At 40.9% G+C, this 13,083-nt stretch overlaps 1 protein-coding gene across 1 annotated transcript in view; it reads left to right on the top strand.

The window, feature by feature from the left end:
• Positions 1 to 1,263: 1,263 nt before the first annotated feature.
• T265_13503 (hypothetical protein) overlaps positions 1,264 to 13,083 on the top strand; it is a gene marked incomplete at both ends in the record, with an annotated part of 55,992 nt that continues 44,172 nt past the window's right edge. Inside the window, 5 exons of the mRNA XM_009169150.1 lie at positions 1,264 to 1,425; positions 2,962 to 3,023; positions 3,633 to 3,767; positions 6,221 to 6,403; positions 9,002 to 9,227. Coding sequence (XP_009167414.1) covers positions 1,264 to 1,425; positions 2,962 to 3,023; positions 3,633 to 3,767; positions 6,221 to 6,403; positions 9,002 to 9,227 — 768 coding nt within the window. The remainder of the gene's footprint in view (positions 1,426 to 2,961; positions 3,024 to 3,632; positions 3,768 to 6,220; positions 6,404 to 9,001; positions 9,228 to 13,083) is intronic.

Below are 13,083 nucleotides of genomic sequence, written 5' to 3'. Positions count from 1 at the left end.
GAAAAACACAGATGACGCCGCTTAACTCCCGAATCGGACGTCTAGACTGAGCAATTCATTAATGTGAGTCACAAGGTAAACAGATACTTCAGCGTCCTTTATCGAGAGTAAATACTGAAGATCATTTTGTGCGGCTCGGTAACAAAACCCTCTAGAGAAACCTCTTGGCTACCTCGAGTCCCCGTGACTACAAATAACTGATTGGACCAGCTTTGTAATCAACTTTCGATAGTGACCGCACGAAGACTAAACTTGCAGGGATTCTAATTATGCTACGTGGTGACCTTGAGACCCAGACGGTTTATTCACAGACAAACTAGCAGCTCAAGATTTGCAACGCAGAAATACTTTCACTAAATGATATGTTTACATTTTAGGCTAGCCAGGCGTCTGGGTGGATTTCTTCAGCGCATTTATCCACAGTGATTATTTTCCTGGGCAAATATATATATATTTTACTGTCAATTGTTCTCGAAGCTGACGAATGCGACATAAAAAGATTTGACGTTCTCGGGTAATACATTGTATCTAAAACTTGGGTGTAATAATGGCTGCATGGGCTTACTGTATCTTCCATGAAATCATTTGCTTGACACGTTTTGTGCAATTTAGGGACGTGTAGTGAGTCTACAAAATTTACGCCTCATGTGAAATGCCGAAAGAGCGTAAAAAAGCATCTACAACAACTTACGACCAACTGCGCTGTTTTCTTCGTGATTGGTACTATGTAAAAAAGCTTCTACAAAAACTTACGACCAACTGCGCTGTTTTCTTCGTGATTGGTACTAATCGGTCTTTGACCAAGTCTGAGAACTTGCATCTAAGGGCAATAGACAGACTGCGTTTGTGACAATCCTCTTTTTATACGTTTACGCTATTCCCAGGAATGGCATATTCCCACAAAAGCCCTACCTAACTAATTATCTGATCGAATCCTACTTATCACTTTACGCTGGTCACTGAATGGTACAGATTATGAGCAAAATATACTTTACCTGATGGAAACTCATGACCCATTCACGTTCAGCACTCCGCTATTCACCAAGTAGTTGGTAGGTGATCACTTTCTGAAGCATGGTTATCAGTACGGTTGTACCTATATTGAGACCCGTGTCTTCTTTACCGAGGGCTCGTTGCAAATGGCAGCATTACAGTGTCACGGTGACAATGCGTGCTAAAATTAACGTAGGACAACCAATGCTTTTCACAACCGTGTGTGCTTCCGGCTATTTTATTTTAACTTATCTCTCTCTGCAATAAAAGACCAATCCAGACTACCCACAACTGGTTTCCGTGACGATTCGCTTCCTCAGCAGCCTTGGTCTACTCGTTGCACACTGCTTTTCAGGCGTTGGAGATGATGCGTCAATCACTGGACACTATTCTCCGACAGAAGCGGTGGGCTTCACTTTATTACAGGACAAAGTATGTTCCTGAAACTTAATATGTACTGTGTTCCTCGATTAAACAGCGGCTTTCCAGATAAATGTGAAGACGAAAAATTGGGATCTGAATAAAGGCCATTGAAAACCGTCAAATAGTTTGACACCAAATGAATTCCCTAAGATTATGCAGACATTAGCAGTTCGCACATAGGATGTAGCGCAAAATGTTAGCTTTTTATGATGAAACCAACATGTGCCTATAGTTACGTATCAGGGGGTAGCCAATTAGTGTTAATAGTAATATTGGTAGTATCATTAGTACGTAATTATATTTTCGCCAGCAATAGAGCTGAGACTGATAGATTGATTTCAATGAACCATCAGCGTCTGCTTCAAAAGATGTATCAGTGGTAGCACGATTATGACACGAGTGAAACAGAGAGAGAAAAAAAGAATCGGGTGATATCGGACCGGAGAAGTCTGTGAGGGTTTAAAGAGGCACATGGCTTTTTGCACACATCAACTTCGCAATTTGGCAAGTGATTTTTGACCGCCCTGTAAAAACATGACGCTAAAGTTTAGGATTGTGTACGATAGGTGAAAGAAAGTGGTGGGGTTTGTTCGGGTTTGTGAGGCTTGTATATCACGAATGACTTCATCCACCTCAATAGTAAATGAATACAAGCCTACAATGCGAGTCTGAGATGCAACCTACTGAGAGGATTGGCGAAATATACTCATTTGCCCATCAGTTTGGTTTCGACGTGCGACTCACCTGGAACCCAGCTTAGTTTCTTGTCTATGATGTTTTTAGGAGTTTTCAGCAATCTTATGAGTGGTGGATATCGTCTACAGGAGAGATATTTTGCTTCTTGAGCCATCCGTGTTAATATGCCACCCAACCAACAAAGTTAGCATGAATATTTTTCCGAGGAGAGGTGGTTGTTGGTTCGAAATTTCTACCGTAAGGTGCAGCTGCCCTGAATCCTATTTATCGGAGTCTGAATCTTTATGTTTACCGAAGTTAATAAACTAGGTTATTGGTCGGGAACCTAAACAGTTAATGCTTATCTGGAAAGTCTCAGACGTACAAGGTAAAATGGCACACATCAAGTGAACTGGTGGGACTATCCAACTTTACCGTCTTCGGGTTATTGTGGACTTAGGCACGTTCTTCACTAATTCCAATGTATTGTTCACAGGTCTACAAACATTGGAACGGAGATGAGTTTCTCCAACCGGTTTAGCCTTTTCACAAAAACAATCTAGTGGCTACTGAACCGTGACTCGATAGCAAGGTTGTGTTTGCAGTGGTCGTATCTCTATTGGCAGATGCTTGAAATCTAGCAGATCCGAGACAACGTGTTCAGTGCGGTTGGAGTCTAATTTACCCTAATGCTGTTGCTTGCATCCATACCAGATTGTCGATTAACTGATAATCTAAACAGAAGTACGGAATATATTCCCCTTCATATGATTTATGCCTTTTCAGACGGATCTTTACTGCTTCTTGTTTCTAACTGTTAGAACTTTGTGACCTACTGAGTTGTGCTAAACTTTCTACTTCTACATACAGCCAATCTGTCCGGAAGAAAAGAGCTCTTTTCCGTTGAGGTTGACCTTCCTCTGGTTTACCAGGTAAGTCTCGCATTTATCTAATAGACCCCTCAGGATGAGCTTCTTGAACAGAACGTTCAGCGTTTGTCGTTTCTGCCCTTTCATCCATTGTTGGACCCTCTGTGCCTTATCTATTTTGGATGAGGCCTCTTGATGTTTTAGTGTGACAAATGAGAAATTCAGTGTTCACTTCTTACTCTAAATCAACTGACGTCAAATTGATGGACTTGAGTGGAATTGTGCGACAACTTTAAAAAAAATAATATTACCACCAAATTCACTATACACTCCATAACTTTTTTGTACCACACTTGAGTAAAGCAGGCGACAAATGTTGGCTTGCGCTCCAAAAGCGACGATTGTCCCACACTCTCACAGTAAATACATCCGGCTAAATGACGAACACTTTTAAGGTTTCTCTCATCTGAAGCTGAAATGAGTTGGTGCTTGGCGTTATGGCACATCTGGAAATGGTTCCTACTTCTTTTCTATACGCTCGTCCGTCTGCATCCTGTGCAGTTGAATTGTATCAGTAATTTGATGCTTATCCAAATGGTGCCACACTCTTGTCTAGCTAAATTAACACATTATTTCACATGGCTGCTTATTCTTTTACACCCAACTTGACAGCTCCATTATTGAAGGCTGTAAACGCCCCACTACTTTTGACGATTTATGGCGTCTGAATCCACGGTATATGAGCACCTACCTCATTGGACGTGCTGAACGTTTCTGGGATTCTCTGCTGGTTCAGAAACTAAAAAAGTAAGTACATTTTGTTCACCATATACTTGTGCATTGCTGAATGTAGAAGTTTGCGATTTATTCATATTGAACCATGTAAAACCAAATCATGGAGTAGTCGCTTTATCATAAATTCCGTCCGTTTGTGTCTAATGAAAACAATCATTTGGCTGATATTGTTCCCGTTTCTGAGTTGAATGAATGGTAAAATGACAGCTGCAATCCCCCCACACTATAAAGAACAGCGATCCGATTCTTGGGGAGAGGCATCAATGAAGAGCCATCCAACTGACAATCCAACGAGATGCGTGTAAACTAAATTATGTGTACTTAAGTGCAAAAAATATGATATGTACTCAAACTTCTGGTTTATTGCATATATTTTATTTACTTTACGCTCTTCTTTTCAACTTCCTAAACACTGCATTTCAACATCCTTCGATCTTGCCAGTCCATTTTATGGCTTGATCAAGAACTTGTCACTAGAACTACCTACGTTGTTTATTACTGGGACTAGTACAACATGAATGAAGCATCACGTATGCAACACGTCGTGAAGTGTTCCGGGGGGATTCTGAGGAGTGACATTCCGGTAAACCACGCCTCTGGATTATGCATCACCAGGCACTGTGTTGAGAAACCTGTACGGAAATGACATCACGACTGTTAGATTCCGTTGGCACTGTCTGGTTGGCTAGGTTCCACTCGTATTTTTGCCACCAATGATTTGGAACTAGAAGTGCTCACTCCTCCTTTACGTACAATGGACCGTAGATGATCTAAGTGCGGTGTTTCATACGATAATTGATCCTAACGAGATTTGGTATGGATTTTAATCGTATTTGGAGAAGAGAATATGTGAACATTTCGCTTCAGTCGTCAAATACTTGGCTGTGTGAATTTGCTTAATTCGATCACGTAATCAGCTCACCAGTTTTCCTAATTGATAACAAATTTTAGAGCATCTCAAGTTCGCTCTCTATTAACACAAAAAATGTTGATCTTTCGTGGCAGGGAATGGCCTCACATAAAAAAAGCTGTTTTGTCCCATGAAAATTTATTGTTTTGTTTTCCTAATTGGCAACATATTTTAGAGCACCTCAATTTCGCTCTCTATTAACACAAAAAATGTTTATCTTTCGTGGCAGGGAATGGCCTCACATCAAAAAAGGCTGTTTTGTCCCATGAAAATTTATTGTTTCAAATAGATGAGTCAAAACGGTCTGATGGTGAATAATAGGTCAAAAGTACCTGGCAGGGCTCAGTTATTGACCAGCAGGCGAAGGGGTTGCTTAGTGGAGAAAAGTTCTTCTTGAGAATCGGCCTTATCCGTCCAGTTGACCGACGCAACTCTGTGGTTTTGCCAATCAGTCAACTGCTGTTACTCAAAAGCCTCAAAGCATTTTGTGACTCAAGTTCTAGTCTCTAGAGGGAACTGAGGGACTATCTGGTATGGTGCTAATAGATAGTTAGATTCCCATATTGTTAATTTCGTTGGGGATTTCAACAATGCAATAGGACTGACTCTGCATATGAACGGAGGAAAATCTCGAGCCGTGTGGATGTAATACAGTACCATAAGTTACGAAAGTTGTTAAAGCAAACATACGGAGCCTTAGGCCTCCGATTTCCACGCGCTTCCAAAATACCCGGGGCAAGTGGTGCAGTAGAACCTAATTTGGTAATACAAAACAGTGGTTGCTCGCCAACCGGTTGTGAGACCAGTGGGATTTGGTTAAGTAGATGGTTATTACATGAATAAGGGCGATTCAATAAGTGATAATCTGACACTTGTCCAACTGGCGTTTTTTTAAGTTGAATTGTTTCTCTGTGACTTTCTACCACAGAATCATTGCAATCAACTGTCTTTGTATTTACGCAGTATTTGATTTTCCAAACTGGTGTCCTAATGTATTAAACAGAAGAATTTAGCGGATAATGACAACTTCGTAGAATTTTTACCATTTCCTCCCTAGACTTATGATGAAATTCTTGACGAGTGTGTGCAGAAAAAGAGAGGCATTAAATATCTTTTTTCAACTTGTTTGGAACAGCTGCTATTGCGAAAGTTACGGTATTTATATTCTCTATAAGACAAGGTGAAAATGTTAACTACGATCCGTAGGAAGCTATCTCGTTGCTTATGAGCTTCGCCTGCTGAGTTTTGAAGATGAGTTACGGTATCCACTACGGGGTTTTTCATCGCAAGACTACACAGGAGAACTGACATCGCCAGATCACCAGCACTGAAGTAATGACGCAATCAGAAGCGGTCTTCCGGTTGTTGGGTCTCAGTCGGTTACATCACTTACAGCTAATAAATTCAATTTGAGTCACTGGCAGAGATGAAAATTATCGACCTTTAGAAGTTGGGTAGGACTTGTGGATAATTTCTACAATGTGCAAGTTACCTTATTTTGCATATATTCCTCCTATTTTAATTGCTATTTTGGCTGACTACCAACATTTTCCAGACTCCACAAAGGACGCTATGAAAGACTCCCGGCAGCCGAAACAGATTTCCAGGTTCCTCCGAAAGGCTACCAACCATCTTTGTTTGCCACATTTGCTCGGACCTTTTGGAGGTTATTCTTGACAGGATTCATCATTCGTTTTGTTGGCGATGCACTTTCTTTCGCTCAACCGCTTGTAATCAGGTAAGACTTCAGATGCAGCAACGTGTTGGCTTAAACAAACGGATGTTCAAAAAAATATTTGTACCAACACATCCCAACGACAGGCTCGAAAGTATACATCGTTTAGGATGGATTCAGCGGCGTATGAATACCTACTAAGTAAACTACGTCAAACCACGCAGTACATAGGTTGAGTAACTAGGGAAATGATCCATCGGCGAGGCATTGAGGTCAAAGTTCCCGTGCAAACCCTGCGGATGCTCAGTCGAACTTATTCCTTCTGTCGGCATGTGATCCTTTTATCGTTGCAGTTCGGCAGAGGTAAACGCAGCTCACTGTTGTTTGATGCGAATGTTCATGATGGGTATCTGTCAAAAACCACTCGCAAAATACAATTTAAAGGAAGTATCTAGCTGCTGGTGGCTCTTGGGTCTCTGATGCAGGGTACAACTGAATGCGTAAGATACAGATTTGCAACTTGGAACAAAAAGAACCTCGGGGATTACAAAGCTAAATGAGTCAAATTTTCAATCTGTTTCACCACACGTGAATCAAATTCTTCGCATCGAAATAGAAGCACTGGAATAGGTTCGATATTATTTAAGTTGACGGTTTTTGAGCACATCTATCAGTATCTACTTCGTCGCCTGCTTATGATTCACGTCCGTTTGGGAGGCATTGGCGTAACAGGCTTTGTCGTAGTCACAGCTGGTGCAATGAATCGAAATTCAAGAGACTACTTTATTACACCACACAATGTCAGATTATAAATTCTTGACAAGACACATTTCTCTTAACGTTCCGGAATGTACTTAGAAAGTTTACCATCGGTTTCTCCCTTGACAAGATTCATCAGACAGACGTGGTTGAAGCATTTAAACAGTTCTATTACTAGTGATCCATCTAGAAAATATCATATGATATCTCGAATACCGTGATAACTAAGGTACGAGACCTCCCGTGGTTAGCGAAATCTGCTGAAGAGAATCATAAAGGAGAGCTATGCTCTAATATTTCATTAACACTGCAGAATGTATTACAAGCGTATTACAGGTGTATTTCACGCGTCTGATTATGATTGCAGTGTGAGTTGATACCGTTGCAAACTATGTAAGCTTTACGAGTAGATTCGTCTTTAGCGTTTGTTGTAAGTACTCATGCTTACCGTTGACATTATATTCTGATGTCACTAAAGTCCTTCATTATATAAAGGTCTTCCTCATTAGACGGCGATTCATTTTCCTGAAAACCACTCCTCTTGACTACAGTTGAACATGCCGTCGGTGTATCTGAAACATTGAAACCATAGACTCGCAGTTGGTCTAGCTGACTGTAAGATGAATGATGTAACCCAGTGTAGTTTATATTTGTAATGCACTACTCATAAGGTTGCTGAAAATACATCGACAGTCCACGACCGGTTTCGCCCTCCTTGGGGCTCATCAGGTAGGCGCAGTCCCCCGGGTTTCCGTCAACCTTATGTTCTACTTGAAACCAAATTGCACGAAATTAGCGAATATACACTCATCTGCAAACTAATTCGGTTCTTTCGAGAGACTCACCTGGAACCCAGCTGAATCTCTCGTTTATGATGTTCTTAGGCAACTGAATGTGCTGCACCAGGCCGCGTCTAATTAAAATAAGTAAAATTTATGCCGCTTATAATTTCACGTAAAAGTGTATGATTTTCAATACGGAAATAGAACCATTTGTCCATTGAAGTTGAATCACGGTCGCAGGATGGGGAAATCCGATGATTTTGCATCTAAGGTGCATTTGTCGCCAGCGCTGTAGGTATTCGTGTCAGCGTTTAAGACGAACTCCCAAGAAATCTGCTGGTGATTTTTTCCAAAAAAATATATTAGTATGTCTGCAAAATGCCATTGAACAGTGCTGTTTCCTGGACGATATATTGTTCGAATGTTATATGCATCGCTTGAACAAACATTATTAGGGAGACTTTCAAGTTGTTTCTTGTCGTTGTCTTAAAAAACTGACGCCGTTCGAGTCGACATTTTCTCCATCTTATTGAAATACCTCTATATTATATCAGACGCATTTACCGTAGACCTCTTATATAGAGAAGCAGTTTCTCTTGCATCAACTTCTTATTCCATATAAATGTGTGGTCGGTCATGCGGCTTGTGCAATACCATTGACCGACAAATTAATCGCAGGTAGATACGCCAATGAAAAAGGAAACATTGCATGCACGACAACGTTGATACTCTGGTGTTTATTGTTTAGATAGTGAAATACAGAAGTTGTAGGTGATAGGATTATCCCAAATAGTGCTTGCAGATTTTACCGGAAAAAATTGCAGCTTAATATGTGTTTTGCCGCCCTTTTGTTACATTCAAACACGCAAAATAGGCAATGAAAATACAGAGAACTTTTGGGTCATTTCGTAAACGAAGCAGACGAAATTCTACATCTCGGTAGTATTCCTCAGGTGCAGTGGGAGAAAATGGCTTTGATATGACAGTATATCCATTCGTCTGAGGCTTCCATTTCACTAGCAACCTATCTTCATGCTTCGATAAAAATATGATTTAACGTTTACATGGATTCGTGGAGTTGCTGAATTGAACAGTCGTTTTTTGCTTGAATGCCCTGTAGTGAACTGATCACGTTCGTGCAAATCAGCCAACCTGCAAACTTCAGCCAGAATCCAGATGAAACGGAGCCCACCTCGGTTGTGTATGAGTGGCATGGATACTTCTTCGCCGTTCTTCTTCCGCTGATTGGTTTTATTCGTACCATTCTGTTTCAACAGCAGTTTCACTACGCGTATGTTTTGGGGATGAATATGAGAGTGACGGCAGCGGGACTTGTATACCGGAAGGTAAGTTATATGAGAAATGAATAAAAGCTGTTGGTTGGGACATCTGTCCATATGTCATAAGGAGGTACGTACATCGAATAAATGCTGAAATAGAAATAAATCATGCTTGATGCAAACAAAAAATAGTCTTTACTTCAGAATGTATCATTCTTTTGTAGAGTGGTCCCCATAAGCTGTGATATGCGAATGATTTGAGGAGAATGGCTCGATACAGTATCGCTTAAGTTGCTTCGCACATTATGAAAGCAACCCCTGAATCTAAATACGGTCAACAAAAACTCAGCTCGATAAGAGAAAGCACAATGTATGATCGAACTTTGCTCCACTTTCTCTCCGCCCTTGAAATTCAGTGCCAGAGTAGTATACCAGTAAATTCATCGACAAGCTTGCGTTATCAACCACAGCAGACCGAATATGATATCCGGCTTTCCGCAAATAGGAATTTTGCAGTACGCGAATCACATGTTACGCAACATTTGAATAAATTAAATAATTGTGAACGTTGACGCAGAACTTGTAACACAGCTTGTCAATAATATGGCCGACAGAAATGAATATCATCCTACTACGTGTTATGTAAGTGAATTACCGGCCTGGACCTTTACGTGTACGCAACAGATTTCCTCAAACTTTGGGACTTTTTCGGATAAAAATGACCGTTAATTGGATTGTGAGTCATGATTTTTTACTGTCTAATTATTGTCTGGTGCGTAAATCACGATGACGCCTAAAATGAGTGCATAGTCTCCTTGAGGCCTTTTTTAGTGGACTGCACGGTGTCTGCTTTCCCTGCCCTTCGACATCATGCTGGCTCGAATTTAGGAAGACGTGTTACGGAAAGTTGTGCCTACAACTGCTTAGACATCGGTGGCGGCGCAAACAAATGAAGCATAAAACAGAAACCACGTAATTGAAACTTACTAGCTCAGATGCAGCATAGGTGGGAACACAAGATTTTCAATGGCAAAGTATTGCAAATTAAACTGGTCAAGACGGCACTTGTGAGGGCACTTATGAAACAGAATGAACCGGTACATTCGAATATATTTATTTATAGGATAAAAACAGTGTACGGATAGACCAGGCGACAGGAAAGTCATGTGAGAACCTGTGAGTCCTGTGAACCACTACTAGGAAACAAGTAACAATTTACGAAAAATTTACAACTGGTGGAAGCGATTAAAGGTAGTCAGCAGGCACCTACCGCGCCGAAAAACGCCACATTTTACGTGGACACCGTAGCGCGTGGTGTCACGGCGTATCACATGAAGAGTGGATACCCGGACAGGACGACTCTGGTCACGTTCTGAGTGGGGAGAATTTGGTCACGTGGATCATAGTCGATTGATAGGCTCACTGAAATTTCGTCACCTTTGATCCTTGGCAAGGTCGGAGAAGAATCATTCGTGGCTGTAACAGGCATAATGGACATACGCAAAGTCAGTACCTGGGAGAATTAGACAGTCACTGAATGGCCATCGTCGCGAATTCCCACACAAAGTCCCTGTTAGATAGAAAAAAGGAAAAGACCAAAAAATCAAACTTCGTATGAGTGGGCTGAGATAATTTCATTTTGAATCAATAAAACTCATCGGACAAAATTCAATGAGAATTCTAACAAACAAATGCTGTTGTCTTGCGAATTTTCGTGATTTTGGGCAAAAATATTTTTTTGCATCAGCCCCGAAAAAACAACGGTCATCTAAGCACCTGAGAATTTCTGTCAAGCTTGCAAGATTTTGGTGAAGTTCCATTAATAGGAATGGGACTACTCTAGTCGTACAAACATATGGTGTAAAAAGCGTAATTTGTGTTATAATCTTTCAAATAAAAGGAAAGTTCCTGTCAAAGCGAACACTTACGAAGGTCAAAACAATGATTTTTTGAAAATCTTTTCAGGAGTTTACATCGCTGCCAGGGGGCAGATCACATTGTTAACCTGCCTTCGCATAAATAGTTTAAAATCACAAACAGAGTGATCTGATAATGTCTTCGTCCTTGACGTGGGTTGTATTGTGTGCGCATAACCATTACAGAAGCTGAAAATATGGTTAGAAACTTTGAGGATATATGGTGTGAACCCGAGAAGCACTTGTGAAAAACTAAGGTTTGATAGTGATTACCAACATTAACTACCTAAATTTTAAAATCTTAACTTGTCAGAGATTAAAACCAGATATGCAATTTCGTGTCACTACAGAATGGAGTACTAGTTCCTCGAAGTCTTCCAGCCAGTGCGCTGATAACAATAACGCAGTTGCTTGTAAGATTTTCTCAAAACTATGGAATTGACGGAAAACCTCAACATCAAAGGCTCAGGGAGCATGTGCTCAGTTATTGTAGGCCCGTTGTTTGGTAACGTTTAGTTCGTAGGAAATGTAATCCCTCTGTTGGGTGAGACCAGTTATGCTTACGGAAATCAGCGTTTTATTTCTCATGTTTCCCGGCCATCATCTTCAGGGTCCCTGGTCTTGCGTTTTGCATCTCATTTAGACATAACACCTGGAATTATGAAAGAACCCAACTGAGACCTCTGACTCCGTAAGTGGGCTCACCATTCTATCCATATCTGGACAATAATATGCCGTTTGAGGATTGTCCGGGATCTCGCATAACCGTTCACATCGAACATTTTTACCGAGAGATGTTCTTGCTATATGGTATCTTGGAAAGGTATATTTTTTGTATGTCGTTTTGTGTGGCCCGAATCTCTTTTCCGTTTCACAGATATAGATCTATTTTAATTCTTCTACTTTTTTCCAGCAAGTTTAATTTTTTATACATAGAAGTTCAACAACCTTTCGTTTTGTCCACTAAGGCCGAAATATGGGGGTCGATACTGCAGCTCAACCAATGACGAACCAATGACGGTCCAACCACTATTGACGACTAAATATCAACTGCAACAATAACTTATCGATGGTAATAATTTTGGGTCTTTTCATGTTTTAGTGGACCACTTTCTAGTCTACGATACATTCAGGAGAAGCACCCTTGGAGGCGAGACCACTATACGCCATCGAACTGTCCACAAAGCAAATGATCAACAGTAATATTTACGCTGAGAACACAGAAAGACAAAGTTTTTGTACCAATCTGTTCCAAATTGCAAAACTGATACCAAAAGTCTCATTGAAATTGCATAAGGCATTTACGGTTTCTACTACACGGTGCTCGTTGGGGAGTCGGTATTTATCTTGGGAAAACGCACGGATTTATCACTGGAATTGCTGCAGGTGTAACGAGGTCGGAGATGTCACAAACATAAGGGATGTAGAACTGAAACAGCAATACAAGCAAGCAATTTTGATGTGTGGTTGTGCGGACGGGTGTGTCTATCTAGTAGCGGTCTCACAGGAAGGTCGTGTTTATAGACTACTAGTAAGCCACTATCCAAAGCCCTCGATTTGAGGATCAGTGGTTTTTATCTTTCAGTGTGAAATATTGGTTGCCTGTTCAAGCCTTAAACTTGTCATTTACCTGTGGTTGTGCTACAGCATCTGTTTGATGCACGACAATGAAACTAGGTTGTATGGCCAAAGAATCTACGCCTTCCATAGAAGTGACCTGAAGTGGATAGACATTGCTTGGAAACGATTCCACAGGCTTAGCCCCAAAGGAAGCATTCCGTGTTATTTTCCCGAAAAATCCCTCTATATGACCGTACATTTGAGCATGCCTAATAACTCTATTGTTAGAGCCTTCCGTAACCCCGTGCACAAAGCCACACTTTTACCCACACGAGCTTCAAAACTTCTGCACTCCGAATTTACCTGGCTAGTGGGTTTTTCCTAGACGGTTTAGGTTGGTAGCAGTTAGCTTTTGTTTGTGTTTATTAGGTCCCTGTTTTATTTCA

Source organism: Opisthorchis viverrini (genome assembly GCF_000715545.1).
Source record: "Opisthorchis viverrini unplaced genomic scaffold opera_v5_72, whole genome shotgun sequence".
Lineage (NCBI taxonomy): Eukaryota > Metazoa > Platyhelminthes > Trematoda > Opisthorchiida > Opisthorchiidae > Opisthorchis > Opisthorchis viverrini.
This window is presented reverse-complemented; position numbering and strand designations above follow the sequence as displayed.